This window comes from Chionomys nivalis, chromosome 4 (genome assembly GCF_950005125.1).
Source record: "Chionomys nivalis chromosome 4, mChiNiv1.1, whole genome shotgun sequence".
Taxonomy (NCBI): domain Eukaryota; kingdom Metazoa; phylum Chordata; class Mammalia; order Rodentia; family Cricetidae; genus Chionomys; species Chionomys nivalis.
This window is the reverse complement of record NC_080089.1, coordinates 81,971,514-81,987,598: the sequence shown is the minus strand read 5'-3', so window position 1 is coordinate 81,987,598 and position 16,085 is coordinate 81,971,514. Positions and strand designations below refer to the sequence as shown.

Here is a 16,085-nt window from a genome sequence, read left to right as displayed (position 1 = left end):
TCTGTCCTTAAGGAGGTTTGTGTGCTCTTACTGTACAGTCAGCAATTCCACTTAAGGTGTGGATCCACTCTTGTGTAACTGCACCACAAGGCAAATGAAAGAATGCTCACAGCAAGGCTCAATGGTCAGCAACTGGAGAAAAAAAATTTATAAATTCATCTAGTAGAATAATTTTTAACAATGAAATTTCCCGTCGCAATGGATGTTAAAAGAAACAAAAAACTCTATCTGGTTTAGCTCTGTTTATTATTCTTTATGGATACATACATGGAGACAAAACTCTAAAGGGTAGAAAGGTTTCGATTCACACAAATACAGGTGAGGCTCCCTTTACTCAATAGGGAGAAAGAGAAGGTCAGGGAGGGGCCCAAGGGGTACCTAGGGGAAAAGGCAATAGGCAGGCAGCAGGCATACAGGGGTTATTATTATTACTTTCATACTTCAGTAGATATGTGTGTACATATGCATGTAGTCCACTGCATGTATAAAATCTAAACAGTCAGGATGGTTTTAATAAGGAACAACCATTAACGTCCCTGAAGACGAGCTGTAGCCTTGAGTACTGACAACTTACCTGGCCTCCCACTGATTGCTGCTGTGTTGGCTGCTTTCTTTTGCTCCCCTCATCCTCCTGCTCAGATGGGACCCATCACCTTGTGAGGGCTTATACAAGCTGGCAGAAAAGACAGCCATGCTAATCTCGCCTGTGTGTCTAGAACTGGGAAGCCCTCCCACTGGAATCTGGGTCACAGGCAGGCAGGGTTATTTGCTGACTTGGTTTCATGAGCTGACACATTTCTGCCCGCTTAGAACTTGTTGCCTTTGACCCCTCCTCTACCCTCCATCTGTCCTGGTGTATAAGTTCTGCAATTGTTTCTTGGTGAGTTCAGCCTCAGCCGCTGCTTTCCTTCAGAAACGTTTTCTTTTGCTTCCAAATGCAGCTCAAAGGAAGCCCAAGTGAGAGGGTCATGGTCACCTATCGTATTTTCGGCATAATATCAGATAAACCACTAGAGTAGACTGAGTGTGCCTGGGAGACCACAGAATACCTAGACAAGTGTCTAAGACCTGCCTCAGCCCTGGGCTGCCTGGGGTGGGGTGGGGGTCTTTGCCTCCTAGCTGGTCTCCCAGTGTGCCCAGGATTCCTTCTCAAGGGAGTGGCTGTATGAGCTCTGTACTTTAACAGTCCAACCCTTTCATGGATGGCAGCAGAAACAGCTTCCTAGAGAAACAGGACCCAGCCAACACCAGAATAAAAGCTGGAAAAGGAGTGAGAATAGGAAGAAACAACTCCAGTTTCAGAATGCCATGTTTTCTGGAATTTATTCTCCTTTAATGAAGACTATAAAATCTGAGATTTCACCAATGCCTTGAGAGACAGGTACAAACAAACTGAAATGAAAACAATTACACAGACTGAAGTAGACCCAGACACTTAGGGACAAATCTATATCAAAGTATTCCTAGAAAAAAAAAAACAAATCCCACAATAAAATCAAACAAACCAAATGAAACATAAAAAGTCTTTGGTACCTTTCAGTAACAAAAGAAAAAAATCTTTATATGGTTAAATTCACACAATATAAAAGTAAAATGTTGGGTTAACTTTACAAGATAGAAAACAAGCCCAAAATGTATTAGCATCTCCAGGCAAAATGTCTTCTTTTTCTCCTCTTAGATTTTAGTAAACCCCCAGGATTGGCAAATTATTTCCTGAACTAAATCTTCTTCTGGTCTGCGGACACTTGGCAGTATGGCATTCCACACTCACCTACGGCTTAAATGGCACCATTTGGTGTCAGCAGCACATTTCCTTAGTCCTACAAGGAAGTCAACAGTCTGCCTTGAAAGTTGGCCTTACAGCCTTGCCTGCACTTCTTTACCTCTCTCCTAGGCTTTGAAGATGGTGGTGACCAAATCTAGAGGCAGCCAAAGGGAATAAGAACACTAGTTCAGCCAAGTACGCAATCCTAGCACTAGGGAGGTAGAAGGAGTAGGTTCCAGGTCTACGTAGCAAGACTGTCCCAAGCAAGAAGCAATAGAAAGAGGGAAAGGAAGACAGGAGGAGGAAAGTCAGTCCGTCACTCAGTAAAGACCCAGTGTGCTCTACACACACCATTGCCTGGGAACTATGGTCAACTCCATACCGTGGATTTCTAGCCACAGGAAGAAGGAACATCCACTAACCCCATGTTTTCGGTGCTGACTCTCCAGTGTTTGTTCAAAAAGAATCATGGCAAGAAAACGGTATGCAACTGTGATAGCAATTCTAAGCATACTGTCTGCTCAGTGTTTTAACAAGGCCACAGCAGGTATGGTACGGCCAATCAAAAAGGTATACTGACACATCTGGGTAGCTTTCTGTCTCCCAAGTATGGTGATGCTCCTAGAATCCAAAACATGGTAAGACTTCACTTTTCTAAACGGGTTCTTGGCACTCATTGGCAAGAACAGACTCAGTCAAGGTAAGCTGGGCTGACTTCATGAGATAACTTTAAAATTGCTCTATTTTAAATGGACATGTGTCTCGTCAGAAGACTCACAAACTCAAGCACGACATCCAGTTAGAAGAGAAAGGAAACAAAACAAAACACAAAAGTCCCTGGGATTTATCAAATGGAGTTTGACCTGGATATTGTTTAATACCAACTAGCCAGTAATATCCATGACTCGACAAGCTTTCTCTGGAGAGAAAATTTTATGTCAGGCATTTGGTCCATTCATGAAGAAAGCCGTCCTGTCTTCCAGCTGTAATAGGTCTGCAACTCTCAGGCTGGGATCTCAATTTTAGCATTCAAAAAAACGCCTCAGAACATGTATCCTAGCTCATGGTGCAGGGGGCAGAGAGAGCCGCTAGCCTGCTCTTTCAATTTCTCAAACATTTCCTTTTCACAGTCAGAGTGAAAGGTCCCACATCACGCTGCTAGGGGTAGGTGGAGATTTCAGTCACCCCTGAGTTTATCCCATTGAAGGCTGGCCCTATGTTTGGTAATTAACTCTAAAATATGCCAGGATGTAGAAAGATAATCTCTGCCCTGATGAACTAGAGCTGTTCAGTGTGTACCAGTGTCCGCCCAAAGGGAGCAGGGATTTTGCTCCTCAAGATCGATGGACGACCCCCTAGACAGCCCCTTCTCTCTATGCTCTCTGAAATCTCACTTGTTCTCATACATGAAGCAAGAATGTGTGTTTGTGTTATTCTGAAAAGTCTGAGACTGTGAACTGGTCTGAATATGAACAGAGAATAAATGGTAAGCAGTGTTGGTGTCTGTTTCCTATGGTGCTGGAGCTGAGGGCAGCAGCTTGTGTGTGCTATGCAAGTCTTCTTCCGCTAAGCCCAGCCCCAGCAGTACTGGCGCCTTCCAATGCACTTCATCAACAGCTCACAAAATATATCTAACCGAGTATTTCCTTTCTCCAAAAATATAATCCCTTCACAAAATAGAACAAGCAGCTGTTACTCAGGGAAGCTGCATTTAAAAATATATGTGCACATGTGCGTGCGTGTGTGTGTGTAAGTAAACTACAAGAGCTGAAAATGCCTTTGCATATGGACAGAGCAAACTTCTTATTAATTTACTTCTTAAAATACATCTCTCAAGCAGTCTTATGCATACAGTGAGACGTCCCCCTTGCGAGGGATAAGGAAGGAGATGTTTCCCCGAAAGCAATTCTTTTCTGTCCTGTAACTTGGCTGTAGTAGTGCAATGTTGCAGCGGCGGTTCTGGAAGCACCTGTAGGAGCCTGCAGAATTGATCGGGTGAGAGGTCCCATTACAGAAAGGAGTTGAGAGCATCTAACTTCTTCAGCAGGTTATTACAAAGTACCAGAGTGGTGACATTTGTGATTCTGCAAGAAGAACCCTCAATGTCCTTTGCCAACCAGCATTGTTTTTCTCCTTTCTGATTCAAAGTCGTTACCATCTTGGCAAACTGGCTTCAAGGATGCAATGCAGGTGGCTTAGAGAGGAATGGTTTTATGCAGTACTGGTGTCTAGTAAGATTTAGGGCAGATCCAACATCTTCTCCCCGATGGTGCTGCCCCATTGGCCTTCAGTCATTAAGGAAGCAGACGATAACAGGCGGTGGTATTTTCAGGTGAGGCAACTGCAAGCAAAAGAGAAAAGAAGAAACTCCACCACCAGAGCCCCGATTAGCTTAGAACAATCACGCAGTCCCCATCATCCTCACGTCCTCCAAAAACACTGTTTCCAGGTCAAGCAAAGTTGCTGATTGTGCGTGTGGCTTTGTCACAGTGATGCATCAGGTAAGCAGGTATGTGCTGAGTACCACGGTGCTCCAAATGCAACTCCGTCACCTTCACCCTTTATGTCTAAGGCTCGGCCTATTACACAGAAGAGGGAGAAAGGCATAGTTCTTAGATTACAGTGACAAGAAAATCTGCCTTTGGCAGTTCTCTCTCTCTCTCTCTCTCTCTCTCTCTCTCTCTCTCTCTCTCTCTCTCTCTCATGTCAGGAACAGAGAAGGGGAGGTCATGAGTCACCCTCTATGACTGACAGGAGATAGTCCTGACTTTTAAGCCAGAACTTCGATTGCAATCACACACACCCAACCTCATTTTTCGGCAGCCACCAAGTCTCCTTCCTCTGAATGCTGCTGTGCTAATAGCTCACAGCAGGTGGCTGTGAGCTTTCTGGGGCACAAAGAGGTGCTGGTTAAGGGTGATGCTGGGTGAATGACATCATCAGAATGGCAACGTCATTCATAAAGCATCACCGTCCCAACTGTCCAGGCAGCACTCTCGTCTGTTCCCATGACCCAGTTAAACAAGGGTCCCCATGAAGTCACTGCAATTTGATCCAGGTATGGCCAAAGAGTGTGCAGTACAATCAGTTGTTATGTATTCTGAAAATCACCCCATTGCTAGGGACCTGGGTGCAGAAATTTCCATAACAGGATCTGCTTGGAGTCTATTAGAATAATGAACTTTGTGGCCAGTCACTGCTGACTCCTGTCGCCTCCACCTCTCCCAGCTCTGATGGAAGTGGAAACCCTCACATTACAGCTAGAAATCCGCTTACCTTTTCCTTTAAAAAGTCCCTGTGCAAGACAAACAGTGTGTCCTGAGCCAGGGTGGCCATTAGGCCACCACTCAGTGATCACTGCCCTTCCCCGCTCTGTCCACTTTGGAGAGTAGTCCAGTCAGAGCCACCGGTGCCTGCACACTCTCCTACCTACTGTGGGGGCTACACAGATGCTACGTGGGCTTCTGTGCCTCCCGGCTTTGTCTTCTATGTGTGTCAGCTGCAGTGGTGGGAGAAAGGGCAGGGTCACTTCCGCTGTATCACAGCTATGACCACTTTGTCCATGCCATCAAATGTAGACTTCTTATGAATGCTAACCAATGTGCAAAGTAAGCAACTAGAAAGGGGGACTGCTTACTAGTGCTTACAATCCCACCCCTCGCAGAGGAAGATGAAGGATATATATTGCTGTGCCTAAGGCTCTGAGGGCTCAAGTGCCCAAGTGGCACGGATACTATGCCAGAGTTGTGTACTCTGCCCCAAGGGGTCCTACCTAGGAACTCCATTTCCAGGCCCTTTATGTCCTTTGAGGGATAAGCTTCAATGGGTCTAAGACCAAATATCACTGCTCAGGCACCATGTGAGAATAGACTCTACACAGACCCCCAACTTCCCTTACAAATGCTAAGGAGAAGACACTGTGGGGTTCCGTTACTGTTTTGAGCTAGGGTCTCAAGTGGTCCAGTCTGGCCTGGACCTCACTATAGAACAGAGGATGACCTTAAACTTCTGATCCCCACCCTTCACAGCTCTGCAGGGTTAGGGTTAAAGGGATGTTGCATGCTGGGAATCAAACCCTGGGTGTCATACATGCTAAGCAAGCATGTAATGACTGAACTACAGCCCCAGGCTAATTGTCTAAAGAAAACAGAACAAAACAACAAACAAACAAACAAAAAACAACAGCTTGCTAAATCTCTAAGGAACTGTACCTTTGGAGAACATGAGAACAAAGACGGCAGGCACATTGCATTTTCTCGGAGGTTTTGACACAGACAATGGTGCCTATGGGGTTCCTGCTGCCATCAGGTAATCCTTGCCCCAGCCACTGCCCACCTCCAGTTCTTTGAAAATAAATCTGGATTATTTAACATCTTTAGGTGAAATATTTCATGCACGGAACCCATTTTCCTAAGAAATATTCAAATGTCTAACTTGTATAAAAATAGCTTTAGGAACCTGTAAATACTCTCTGCGTGGGCGTTGCCTCTGTGAAGCCTGCACACAGGAACCACCCACAACCCATCTGCAGGCTTGCTGATGCTAAAACAAAGCCCGTTTTCCCAGGCGCTCTGCTCCCCAGGTGCTGCCGGAGGAGTTCTATTATTGATGGCCTCTGCCTTCCTCCCACAGGTGCTCCTGAGATTGTACCTGTCCCAGGCAGCCTCAGAGGACCTGTTACTTACAAAGTTCCCAGAATGCACTGCAGGTTCAGCTGTGTTAAAAATACACGCTTTAGAATTCCCCTCAACCTGAGCTACAGAGCCAAGCCTCGATTACTATGTATAGAAAGAAAAATGGAAAAGTGTCAATGTGGTCAGTTCTGGGTGGTGATTTTAATATTCTATTTTATATGTATTTACACCTTTCCAATTTTAAAAAATAAGCCTAAATTACTTTTCTAATCCCCAAACCAGTGTTTTTAAATGAAGTAACCAAACTATTAACTTATTTGGTAAGTATTATTGTTTTAAAAAGTAAATCTTGTGTTTTATGCAGTTGTGGGAATATCCATTATTTCTAAGTCTTAGCACAGGACAAACTCAGGTTCTTCATGTTTTTCTTTTTTTCCCTTGTCTTTTTGTTTATTGAAACATTTTTTTGTTGTTATTAAAAATTTCTGCCTCCTCCCCGCCTCCCATTTTCTTCCCCCTCCCCCATCCCTTCCCCCTTCCTCTCCAGTCTTCATGTTTTTCAAAAGTCATATGACTCAATAAAGAGGCTTTAAAAATATTCGGATTGGTTTAGGAACTGTACGCAGTATCTCTTTTTGTTGCATTCTGGAGATGCCTCTCAAATGTGGCTTTGCTTTTGCTCGTGCATAAAGCTGCTGCCCCTTGGCATCTGTGGTGATCCTTCTCAGGGCCTGGCTGGGACCCCAGGATTCTCTCTCTCGTCTCTCTAGTTCACAGTACCTGTAATTCAGCCATGTATGTCTGCCCACACGGAGATGTTATGAACAAACAGATAGCTACGCAAACAGGTCTTATGCTGTGTTATTTAAGAAATAAAGACAGGAAGGCTCAGTGCTTGGGAGGCAGAGGCAGAAGGAGTTCCGTGAGTTCAAGGTTAGCTTGATCACCATAATGAGCTCTAAGACAGTCAGAGGCAGAAAGACCCTGTCCCAAAACAAACAAACAGCGACAAGGCCAGGAGAAAGGGAGGCTGAGTAGTTCAGTACTGATATAACATTGTTTCAATATTTGCAATCGGACCAAACAAATTACAAGTGTGAAATCCAGACACACAGTAAAATGCAATGTGAATTTATGATTCAAACAGAAACTAGCTACCTATTTTGCTAACTTAAATTACTCTTCCAAGAACAGGAGTATAACTTAAAAGTAAACTAATACTCTCATTTAAAGAAGTTAAAAATTAGGAGGAGGCATTTAGAGGAGTTAAAAAGTGTGTTTAACAATGCAGTCTATATTTACCAGGGACTCAAAGTTTAGGGGGAGTAGAGATGTGTCCTTTTACCACCTCTAAGGTCCATTCCAGCGAGATAAGCTCTGGACGAGAGTACAGAGGGTTCACTACCCTGAACGCCAAAGCAGGAGTAGGAGGGTTGGCCTACCTTGAATACAGAAGGTTAACCTACCGTGGATGCTGGCCGCGGCTTCAGGCCTAAAAATGAAAAGACTGTGTTGCTCTCCTTTGATTCAAAAAAACTGTCATAGTCCTAGAAAAAGAAAACGAAATAAAACCAATGAGCAACAAACAACAATTATCTTTATAGTTGATGCTTTCAAAATTCCTACATAGAAGTAAGACAAGGAAGACCCACATGCACCTTGTGGGTTCAACATGCTAGAGTTGAAAGGGCACACCCTTTAGTGAGAACACAGATATAACAAGATTTTTCTTTAATTCAAAACTAGGATAGCATTAAAAATTTGGCAGCAGAAATAAAAGAGAAATCACATTCCCCTTTCTTCAGGTGTCAATTAGAACTTATCTGCATGGACTCACTTTGACCTTAATAGATTACACTCTAGACCCTACTGTGGACATGGCCTCCCAATGCCATGCTTTGATGTGGGATTTCCCTCTGTATGCTGTGAATACCATTGGTGAATAAAGAAACTGCTTTGGATCTACAGCAGGGCAGAACTTACGTAGGTGGGGGAGACTAAACTGAGAGAAAGGAGGCAGAGTCAAAGGGAAGCCATGGATCCACCGCCAGAGACAGAGACACACTGAAACTTTGCTGGTAGGCCACAACCTAGTGGTGATACACAGATTAATGGAGATGGGTTAAATTAAGATGTAAGAGTTAGCCAGTAAGAAGCTAGAGCTAATGGGCCAAGCAGTGATTTAAATAATATAGTTTCTGTGTGATTACTTTGGGGATGAGCAACTGGGAACCAACAAGAGGCTCTTTATAAAAATGCTTGATACTTTGTTACCCAAGAGTTAAAAACAAAGCAGAAAACAGACAAACAAACAAACAAACAAACAAAACAAAAAAACACTGGTAAACTGTAGAAAAGTCACAGGGGAATGCAGGTGTCAAGTCAGTTAGAATGTGAAGGCTTCTATTCTGCTTTTGAAGTTTCCTGGGGACAGGCTCAGAGGAAAAAAGCAGAATGCTATCAAGGCCCAAGAGTGACAGCTAGGAGGTGGGAAAGCTGGCTCCTGCTGGCGCTGTGCCCTTGAACTTCAGCGGCTCTTTGTACTGGGCACAGTGTTAGCCCAGAAGGAAATGGGCATGGGCGCACACATCCTGGTCACTGAGCACAATGAATTTCTGGCCGAGCAGAGCCAATGTTGTTACATATTATAAATACATATGAAATCTAAATGAGCCAACAACTAAGAAGTTTAGATCTTACTGAGCCCCGTTTGATTAAAATTGTGTGAACTATCATATTTGGTTCTGTGGACAGCCCCTATCAGCAAGGTGAGTCCATGGCCTTCAAAGTAACCCAGATTCTAACCAGCAGGCAACCTGGCCTCGGGTTTATGTAGCTACTCCTCTGTCATTTATGAACCAAACCAAGGAGGAGCGTATCTGAAAGGAGAGGCTCAGCATGTTAAGTACAAGTCTCACGGATAAATAGAGTTTGCCCTGTAAATGGTTGGGAACAAGGACATTTAGGGCAAGGACAGCATGGGAAAGCAGGGAATTGGCAGGGTGCCTTGTACCATGTGTGCTGGGTTTTGTATAATTTTACCTTAAATACAAAGGAAACAGCATAAGGGTTTTGAAACGGAATAAAATGATCTCACTTCTATGATAACACTCATAGGTATGAAGGGGGGCATTAAGAGAACTAGAGAGAAAGCTAGGGGGTACTGGTGATTCAGGCCACCAATGGTCCCAGCCAGGACCAGAGTAGAGGCAGTAGACAGGGACATAGGCAGAAGCACATCCCCAAAGCAGAAACTGATAGTCGTTTTTGGATTGGACATGTAGATGAGGGAGAACTGAGAACTAATGTGACTCTTGGCTTTAACTTGATGGGAATTTTGGCGGAAAAGTAGATGGGGGGGGGAACTGGAGTTGAGCTGAACATGTTGTTTAAGACTCATAAGACACCTGACTGAAGCAGATCTTTTGTTTGTTTTTGAGACAGGGTTTCTCTGTATAGCACCTCTGGTTCTCATGGAAATTGTTGTAAACCAGGCTGGCAGGCTGCCCTCAAACTCACAGAGATTCTCCTGCCTCTGCCTCCTGAGTGCTCGATTACAGATGTGTCCATCACCACCCAGCTTGAACAGATCTTGATGAGGAATCAACGGTTGCTAGTGTTACTAGGACATTGCATATTTTATTAAAAAGTTGCTCATCTAGAACATATGAGACAAACAACATTATACACAGGACTAAGCCGGAAGTATTACACAGGAAAAGTACCCAGAAGTAGAACAAGACCACATTCTTTTTTCTTTTCTTTTTTTTTATTGTTTATTTATTTATTAAAGATTTCTGCCTTCTCCCCGCCACCACCTCCCATTTCCCTCCCCCATCAAGTCCCCTCCCTCATCATCCCTAAGAGTAATCTGGGTTCCCTGCCCTGTGGGGAGTCCAAGGACCACCCACCTCCATCCAAAGACCACATTCTTTGCTACAAAGCTTTTTATTAGAAGGTAAACACTGCTTCTCTGATCCAGGCTCAAAACCCTGTCTAGTGTGCTTTCCTCCCCATAACCCACTGACGACCGTCTGGCGGCACAGGTGAGGGATACGTTACAGCTGGATTTCATCCATCCTCCTGTAGGAAATTCAATGGATCTGACCCTTTCTCCACCATGTTCTGCCTCTGCCCTATCTACTGTCTTTTCCGAGGGCATCTCTAACAGAATTCACTTCTAGCTCTCATCTCAGCGACATTCTAGATCCATGCAGCAAGCTAATCAGCTCAAGCAAACCCCAGTTCCAGGTCTTCACTCTGCACTATGCATCTCTAAGAAAGTGGTCCCACTCTAATGAGCATCCCATGTCTTACATGAGCACTGCACACCCTAACAATGAGCACTGCACGTCCATCTTACAGACGTGAGCACCACACATCTTACACCCATGAGCACCACACATCTTACACCCATGAGCACCACACATCTTACACACATGAGCACCACACATCTTATACCCATGAGCACCACACATCTTACACACATGAGCACCGCACATCTTACACACATGAATACTGCACAACTTACACACATGAGCACTGCACATCTTTCTTACACAAGTGAACAGTACACGTATACAAATCAGCACTGCACATCTTGTGTGAGGCATCATGGGTCTTTTCTTCCCACCGTCATCCCTTAAGCCTCCCCAGTTTTCTGTATTTGTCTTCAGCAGACCAACCCAAGCTGGACTTTTACCATGGGACCTCATTATCAGCCCTTGCCTAATCCCACCTATTTGTACCCAATGTCATATTCTGCCAAGGAGGAAACACTGATGTTTGAACAATGCACATTTGACCTTTTACACCTTTTTTTGCAGACTTTGGGTGTTCATGAAGTACAGCCTAGGATCCTCAACCCGGTCTTGAAGGCCCTGCCCAACCCTTCAGTTGGGGGAGACAAAGGGCCCTTTAATTGAGCCTGCACTGACCAGTATTCACAGATTCATTTCTTGGCGAGAGCAAAGGGGCATGCTCAGTCATGGCCAGTGGTGGGCACAATGCATGTCAGGTTCACAAACTTGATTGGCCGTGACACCTCCCCAGCTGTCTCCCCTGCATCACATGCTGCTTAAGTCACTGGAACTACAGACTCGGAGGAGCTGCCAGAAGCAGACTGACGCTGTGCCCGGGGCCAGGCCCCACCTGGGCACTGCTATGGTTATAGATGACTACTAGAAAACCTGGATTTTCCTTCTTTCCACTTTCAGAAGAATTTAGCAGTAATACTAAAATATTACATAAAACAGTAAAGGCCTTACAATGAGAATTGATGTTTATACATCAGGAATTACCTGTAAACCCCCAAAATGATCATCATTCCCCAAATCACAAATTTAAATAAAATAAACTTTCATACACTTTTCAAGTAACACCTAAAAGTACAGACAGGCAGAAAAAAAAAGCAACAATATCAATAACCCACTTATCCACATTGAAATGAAGCTATTCTTACAAGTTTTGGTCAATAACAAAGGTATTTGCAAATGCCAGATATTTAAAAATCTCATTTTATAAATTTTATAAATTTCTAATTTATAAAAAGAAGATTCTCCTAAACTACATTTCTTCACAAAAAATGATAAGTATTTTTTTATTCAATCAATGTTCAGCTCAATGCCATGTAGCTAAGGCTAGGGGCCTTCTGGCCTGAAAAGTGCCAACCTATTTAGTGATATTTCACTTGTATTTTAATAAATAAAGCCTGCCTAAAGATCAGAAAGCAAAACAGCCACACTAGTCATTCATACAGGTCAGGTAGCGGTGGCACACACCTTTAATCCCAGCAGCCACACTAGTTACACTAGTTAGCCACAGAAACTGAGTGGTGCACGCCTTTAATCCCAGCACTAGAGAGGAATATAAGATAGGACGAGACAGGAACTTGCTCTCTTTCAGTCTGAAGATTTCATAGAGGTAAGAGCTCTCTAGTGGCTTGGCTGCTTTGCTTTTCTGATCTTCAGGCTGAACCCCAATATCTATCCCCAGCTTTTTATTATTTGTATTACAGACTCAGACTCATTAAGAGATTAGGAATCTTCATTAAGATAACCCCAAGAGAAAGCGACAAATATCAAAGTTAGTAATGAGCTATAAAAGCAGAATAATTTATAGCCATTTGAAAACTCTATAGTATTATTCTGTGTATGATATGTGCGGATGTGGAGGAGGCATGGTCATGCCATGACATTTGGAGAAAGAGAGAGAGGACAGCTTTGTGAAGTCAACTTCCAGGGATCACACTCTAGAGGTCAGACCTGCACAGTCATCAGGTTTTCTAGACTACCCAGCCAGACACCTAGACAGCCAGACAGTGAGCCGGCCCAGAAAGTAATTCTTAAACTCAGTATCTGGCTTCTACCAGACACATCAGATTACCAATAAAACCTATGTCAAGTGAGCGGATCAATTGTGTTTGTTAATTATTGACTGACATGTCATGTGTTAGCATTCAAAGGCTTTTTATAGTCCTGTTGAATCCTAAAGAACGCAAAAATAAATGGTTTTTGTCCTATTTGGACAAAATGAAGTGCTGAAAATTTAAAGTTTAGAACCTTTTAATATTTCTTTCAGAGTTAAGCTATATGATATGAAATCATTTAAGAGTAACACAATCACAGAATTTTAAAAATTAAAATATAGTTTCTTATTTATGACCTTAGGCCATAATATATTCCAATAAGAGTAAAATAATTAATGTTTTCTTATCAAATGTGTTTCATTTAACAAACTTTTAAATGTATTTGTGTGTGGGTGTGTGTGGGTGTCAGAATTCCTCCCAAAGGGGAAGAGTATTATGGTTTATAAATTCACACAAGGCTTCTAACACAGACCAGCTGAATTCCCTACAGCTGACGGCACTCTTTGAAGCTGCCATCTGTAAATACACGTCTGTGGGCTGCACTGCACACTGCAGAGAACTCCGCTCCATGACTCCAGGCTATAAAGATCAATTCACACTGACTCTGCAGAGGACACAAACACAGAAATCATATTCAAGGTTAAAGTGCTGGGTTTCAACAGCTGGTATGTTTTCATTACGGTTAAGACAGAGGATGACAAAGAAAAGTCATCACTTCTCACGGCAACAGCCACGGAAGAACGTCTGGGCTTCACAGATCAAGCATAATGGGGGGGTGGGGGGCTCTTCTAAATGCCATTAAGAAGAATAAAGCTAAAGCGCCATGGAGGAATTTTAAGAAATGCATGGGGGCGGCGGGGTTGTCATCATCTATACTTCTGCTTGTATTACGTTCAAATGAACACAACGTTGAGACATTTATAGGCCCGTGATAAAATCCGTAGCAGGTAGAGTTAACAATACCCTCATTCTTCCACAAAGCCCAGAACGACATTGCCCGCGTGCGGATTGACTCTTAAGGTCTAAACAGCCGGTGGAGACAAAGATTTTCAAGTTCTCTGCCTTTTCAGTGTTCCTATGAGAGCAGTTAGGAAAGCCCACAGGGCCACTCTAAGAGGTTATGTGGCCTCCCTGGCTCACTAATGGCAAGTGAGTGACAGACCCATATTCTTTCCACACACAAGGGCACAGTCAAACGGAAGATTGCTGGGAACACAATATATGGACAAGAAATGGAGCCAGCGAGCAGTCTACATGAGTCAAAGGAGCTGGTTTATTCAAATGGAAGAAATTTCTTAAAAATCTAACTTCTGAAGACTACTGGAGCTGCTGCTGCTGCTGCTGCCACCTAAGACAGACAAAGAGCCCTGCTCCATTTTCTCTGGAGCCTGAGGGTAGCCTCCAGTTTTTGGACTAAGAGCTGTTAATGCTATATTCTATTTTGTGAAACCTTGATACAGGGGGAAAAATAGCTGGCAGACCCAAGCCTGGCAGGACAGAGAGGTAAGAGACAAACAACTCCACTCAGCAATTCTTACGCCAAACACTAAAGGATCTCCAGTTCTGAAATCATGTTTAATATTTCTGGCCAAACTAGTTCAGGATACAGTGTGGGCATGTGTGTCACCTCTTGTCATGTCTGGATGCCATCTGAAATGAAGCGGGGCAGGAACAACATGACAGCGTTATGCCTAGGAAGGCATAAACCAGCAATAAAATTCAATCAAGACCTAGAATGTATAGCAACTACAATTGGACTGGTAGAGAAAACCCTGGGGGGAGGGGGAGCTAAATCCCAAAGAACAGTTGAGCACAGAGCCGGGGGAAAGAGGTGATGGCAATAGTGTGTTTGCAGAGGCAGAGGCAGTCTGTCCATCCTGGTGCTGGGAAAGCTGGGATTCTCTGAGAGACACCGGCTCCCACCTGTAGAGGCAGCACCTACCAAGACTACAGAAGCTCAAAGGTGGTCACTCTGGACACCTCAGGACACAGGGAGACGGAAAAGCTTAACCTGGAAGGAAGACACTGGCCTTCATTCCTTTGTAATTCTCTCTTTTGTTAGCAGTCCAGAGGGTCTAGCCCCCTACAATTCCCTTTGCTCTCCTATCCAAGCAGGCCTGTGCGGGAGGGGGAGTGCGGGGAGGGTCACCCGGTTTCTAAAAGAATAAGTCAAAGACCAACAGCCAGAATCAGAGCTGGGAAGGTACAGGCCACAAAAGAAGTACATTCAATATCCCTGGAAAGATTTAACATGCTGTATCCATAAAACAAGAACAAGACATTATTTTTAGAGGAGAAATAAAACAACAGCAAAGGGGTTCCTAGAAATTAAATTTGATTGCTAAATAAAAAAAAAACATGGAAACGGAATGATGTAGAGCTGAAAAAGTAGTCCATTCGGCTAGTGACCTAGACAACACTCAAGAATGTCACTTGCATCACTTGCATGCACAGTACAACATCAAGATCAAGAGAGTAATTAGTAGTTGAAAAAAAACCGTAAACCACTGAATAAATAAAACAAATCCTGCAGGTGGACAGGCGAAGAATGAAAAGTCTAAGGAATAGGAAAACTTTTCCAAAGGAGGGGAACTGATGTTCACATTGAAAAGTCCTTTCAATTGCTGAGCACAAGGTTCTCAGGCAGCAGGGTCCAGAACTTAGGACCAAACAAACAAACAAGCAAACACCTCAAAGACTTCCAGAGAGGTAGGCCAACCTAAGAATGAACTGCAGCACACGAGTTCTTCCATCAGAGCAAGAACACAGGAAATGAAGTCACCTGTCTTCGTAGGATATAACTTTAAATCTGTGGCCAATGAAATTATCCAGAAATTATCCAGTAAGAATGAACATTAAAACAAACAATAACACAAAAAACTCAACAACACTGGAAAATTTTTGTAGACAGAGTGTAAAGGAATATAAAGAAATAGTACATTCTTTGCATCTTTGCCAAAGAAGTGGGCGTGGGAGTGAGTGACTGTACAACTTTCTTAGGAGAATCCCTGGATGCTGGCATTTGCACCATTCTCTTTAAACTGATGGGACTTAGTAAGATAGGATTATATGTCCTTCCCTGTGGCTGGTCACACTGCTAAAGAGTTTTGCAAACAGTATTTACAGAATTACATGAATATAAGCCACGTTTACGCAGCAGTTACAACTGCAGAAGAGTGGGTAACGAGCTTCAGCAACCTCGAGTGTAAATGTGTATTCATGTATCAAAACCGAGAAGCAATGAGAAACTGCAAGAAAGCCAGTTTCCCTTTATCTTTCAGAGGAAAAGTAAACACCATCCAATGTGAAAATCAAAGAA

The 16,085-nt window shown here is 43.5% G+C and overlaps 1 protein-coding gene across 2 annotated transcripts in view; it reads right to left on the bottom strand.

Annotated features, from left to right (window-relative positions):
• Nucleotides 1–227: 227 nt before the first annotated feature.
• Nucleotides 228–16,085, bottom strand: part of Sh3bgrl2 (SH3 domain binding glutamate rich protein like 2) — a 55,200-nt gene continuing 39,342 nt past the window's right edge. For both annotated transcript variants that reach the window (XM_057768467.1, XM_057768468.1), the window contains 2 exons: nt 7,866–7,946; nt 228–4,344 (listed from right to left, as the gene is read on the bottom strand). In XM_057768467.1, the coding sequence (XP_057624450.1) occupies nt 4,333–4,344; nt 7,866–7,946 (93 nt within the window). In that variant the 3' untranslated portion in view covers nt 228–4,332. The remainder of the gene's footprint in view (nt 4,345–7,865; nt 7,947–16,085) is intronic.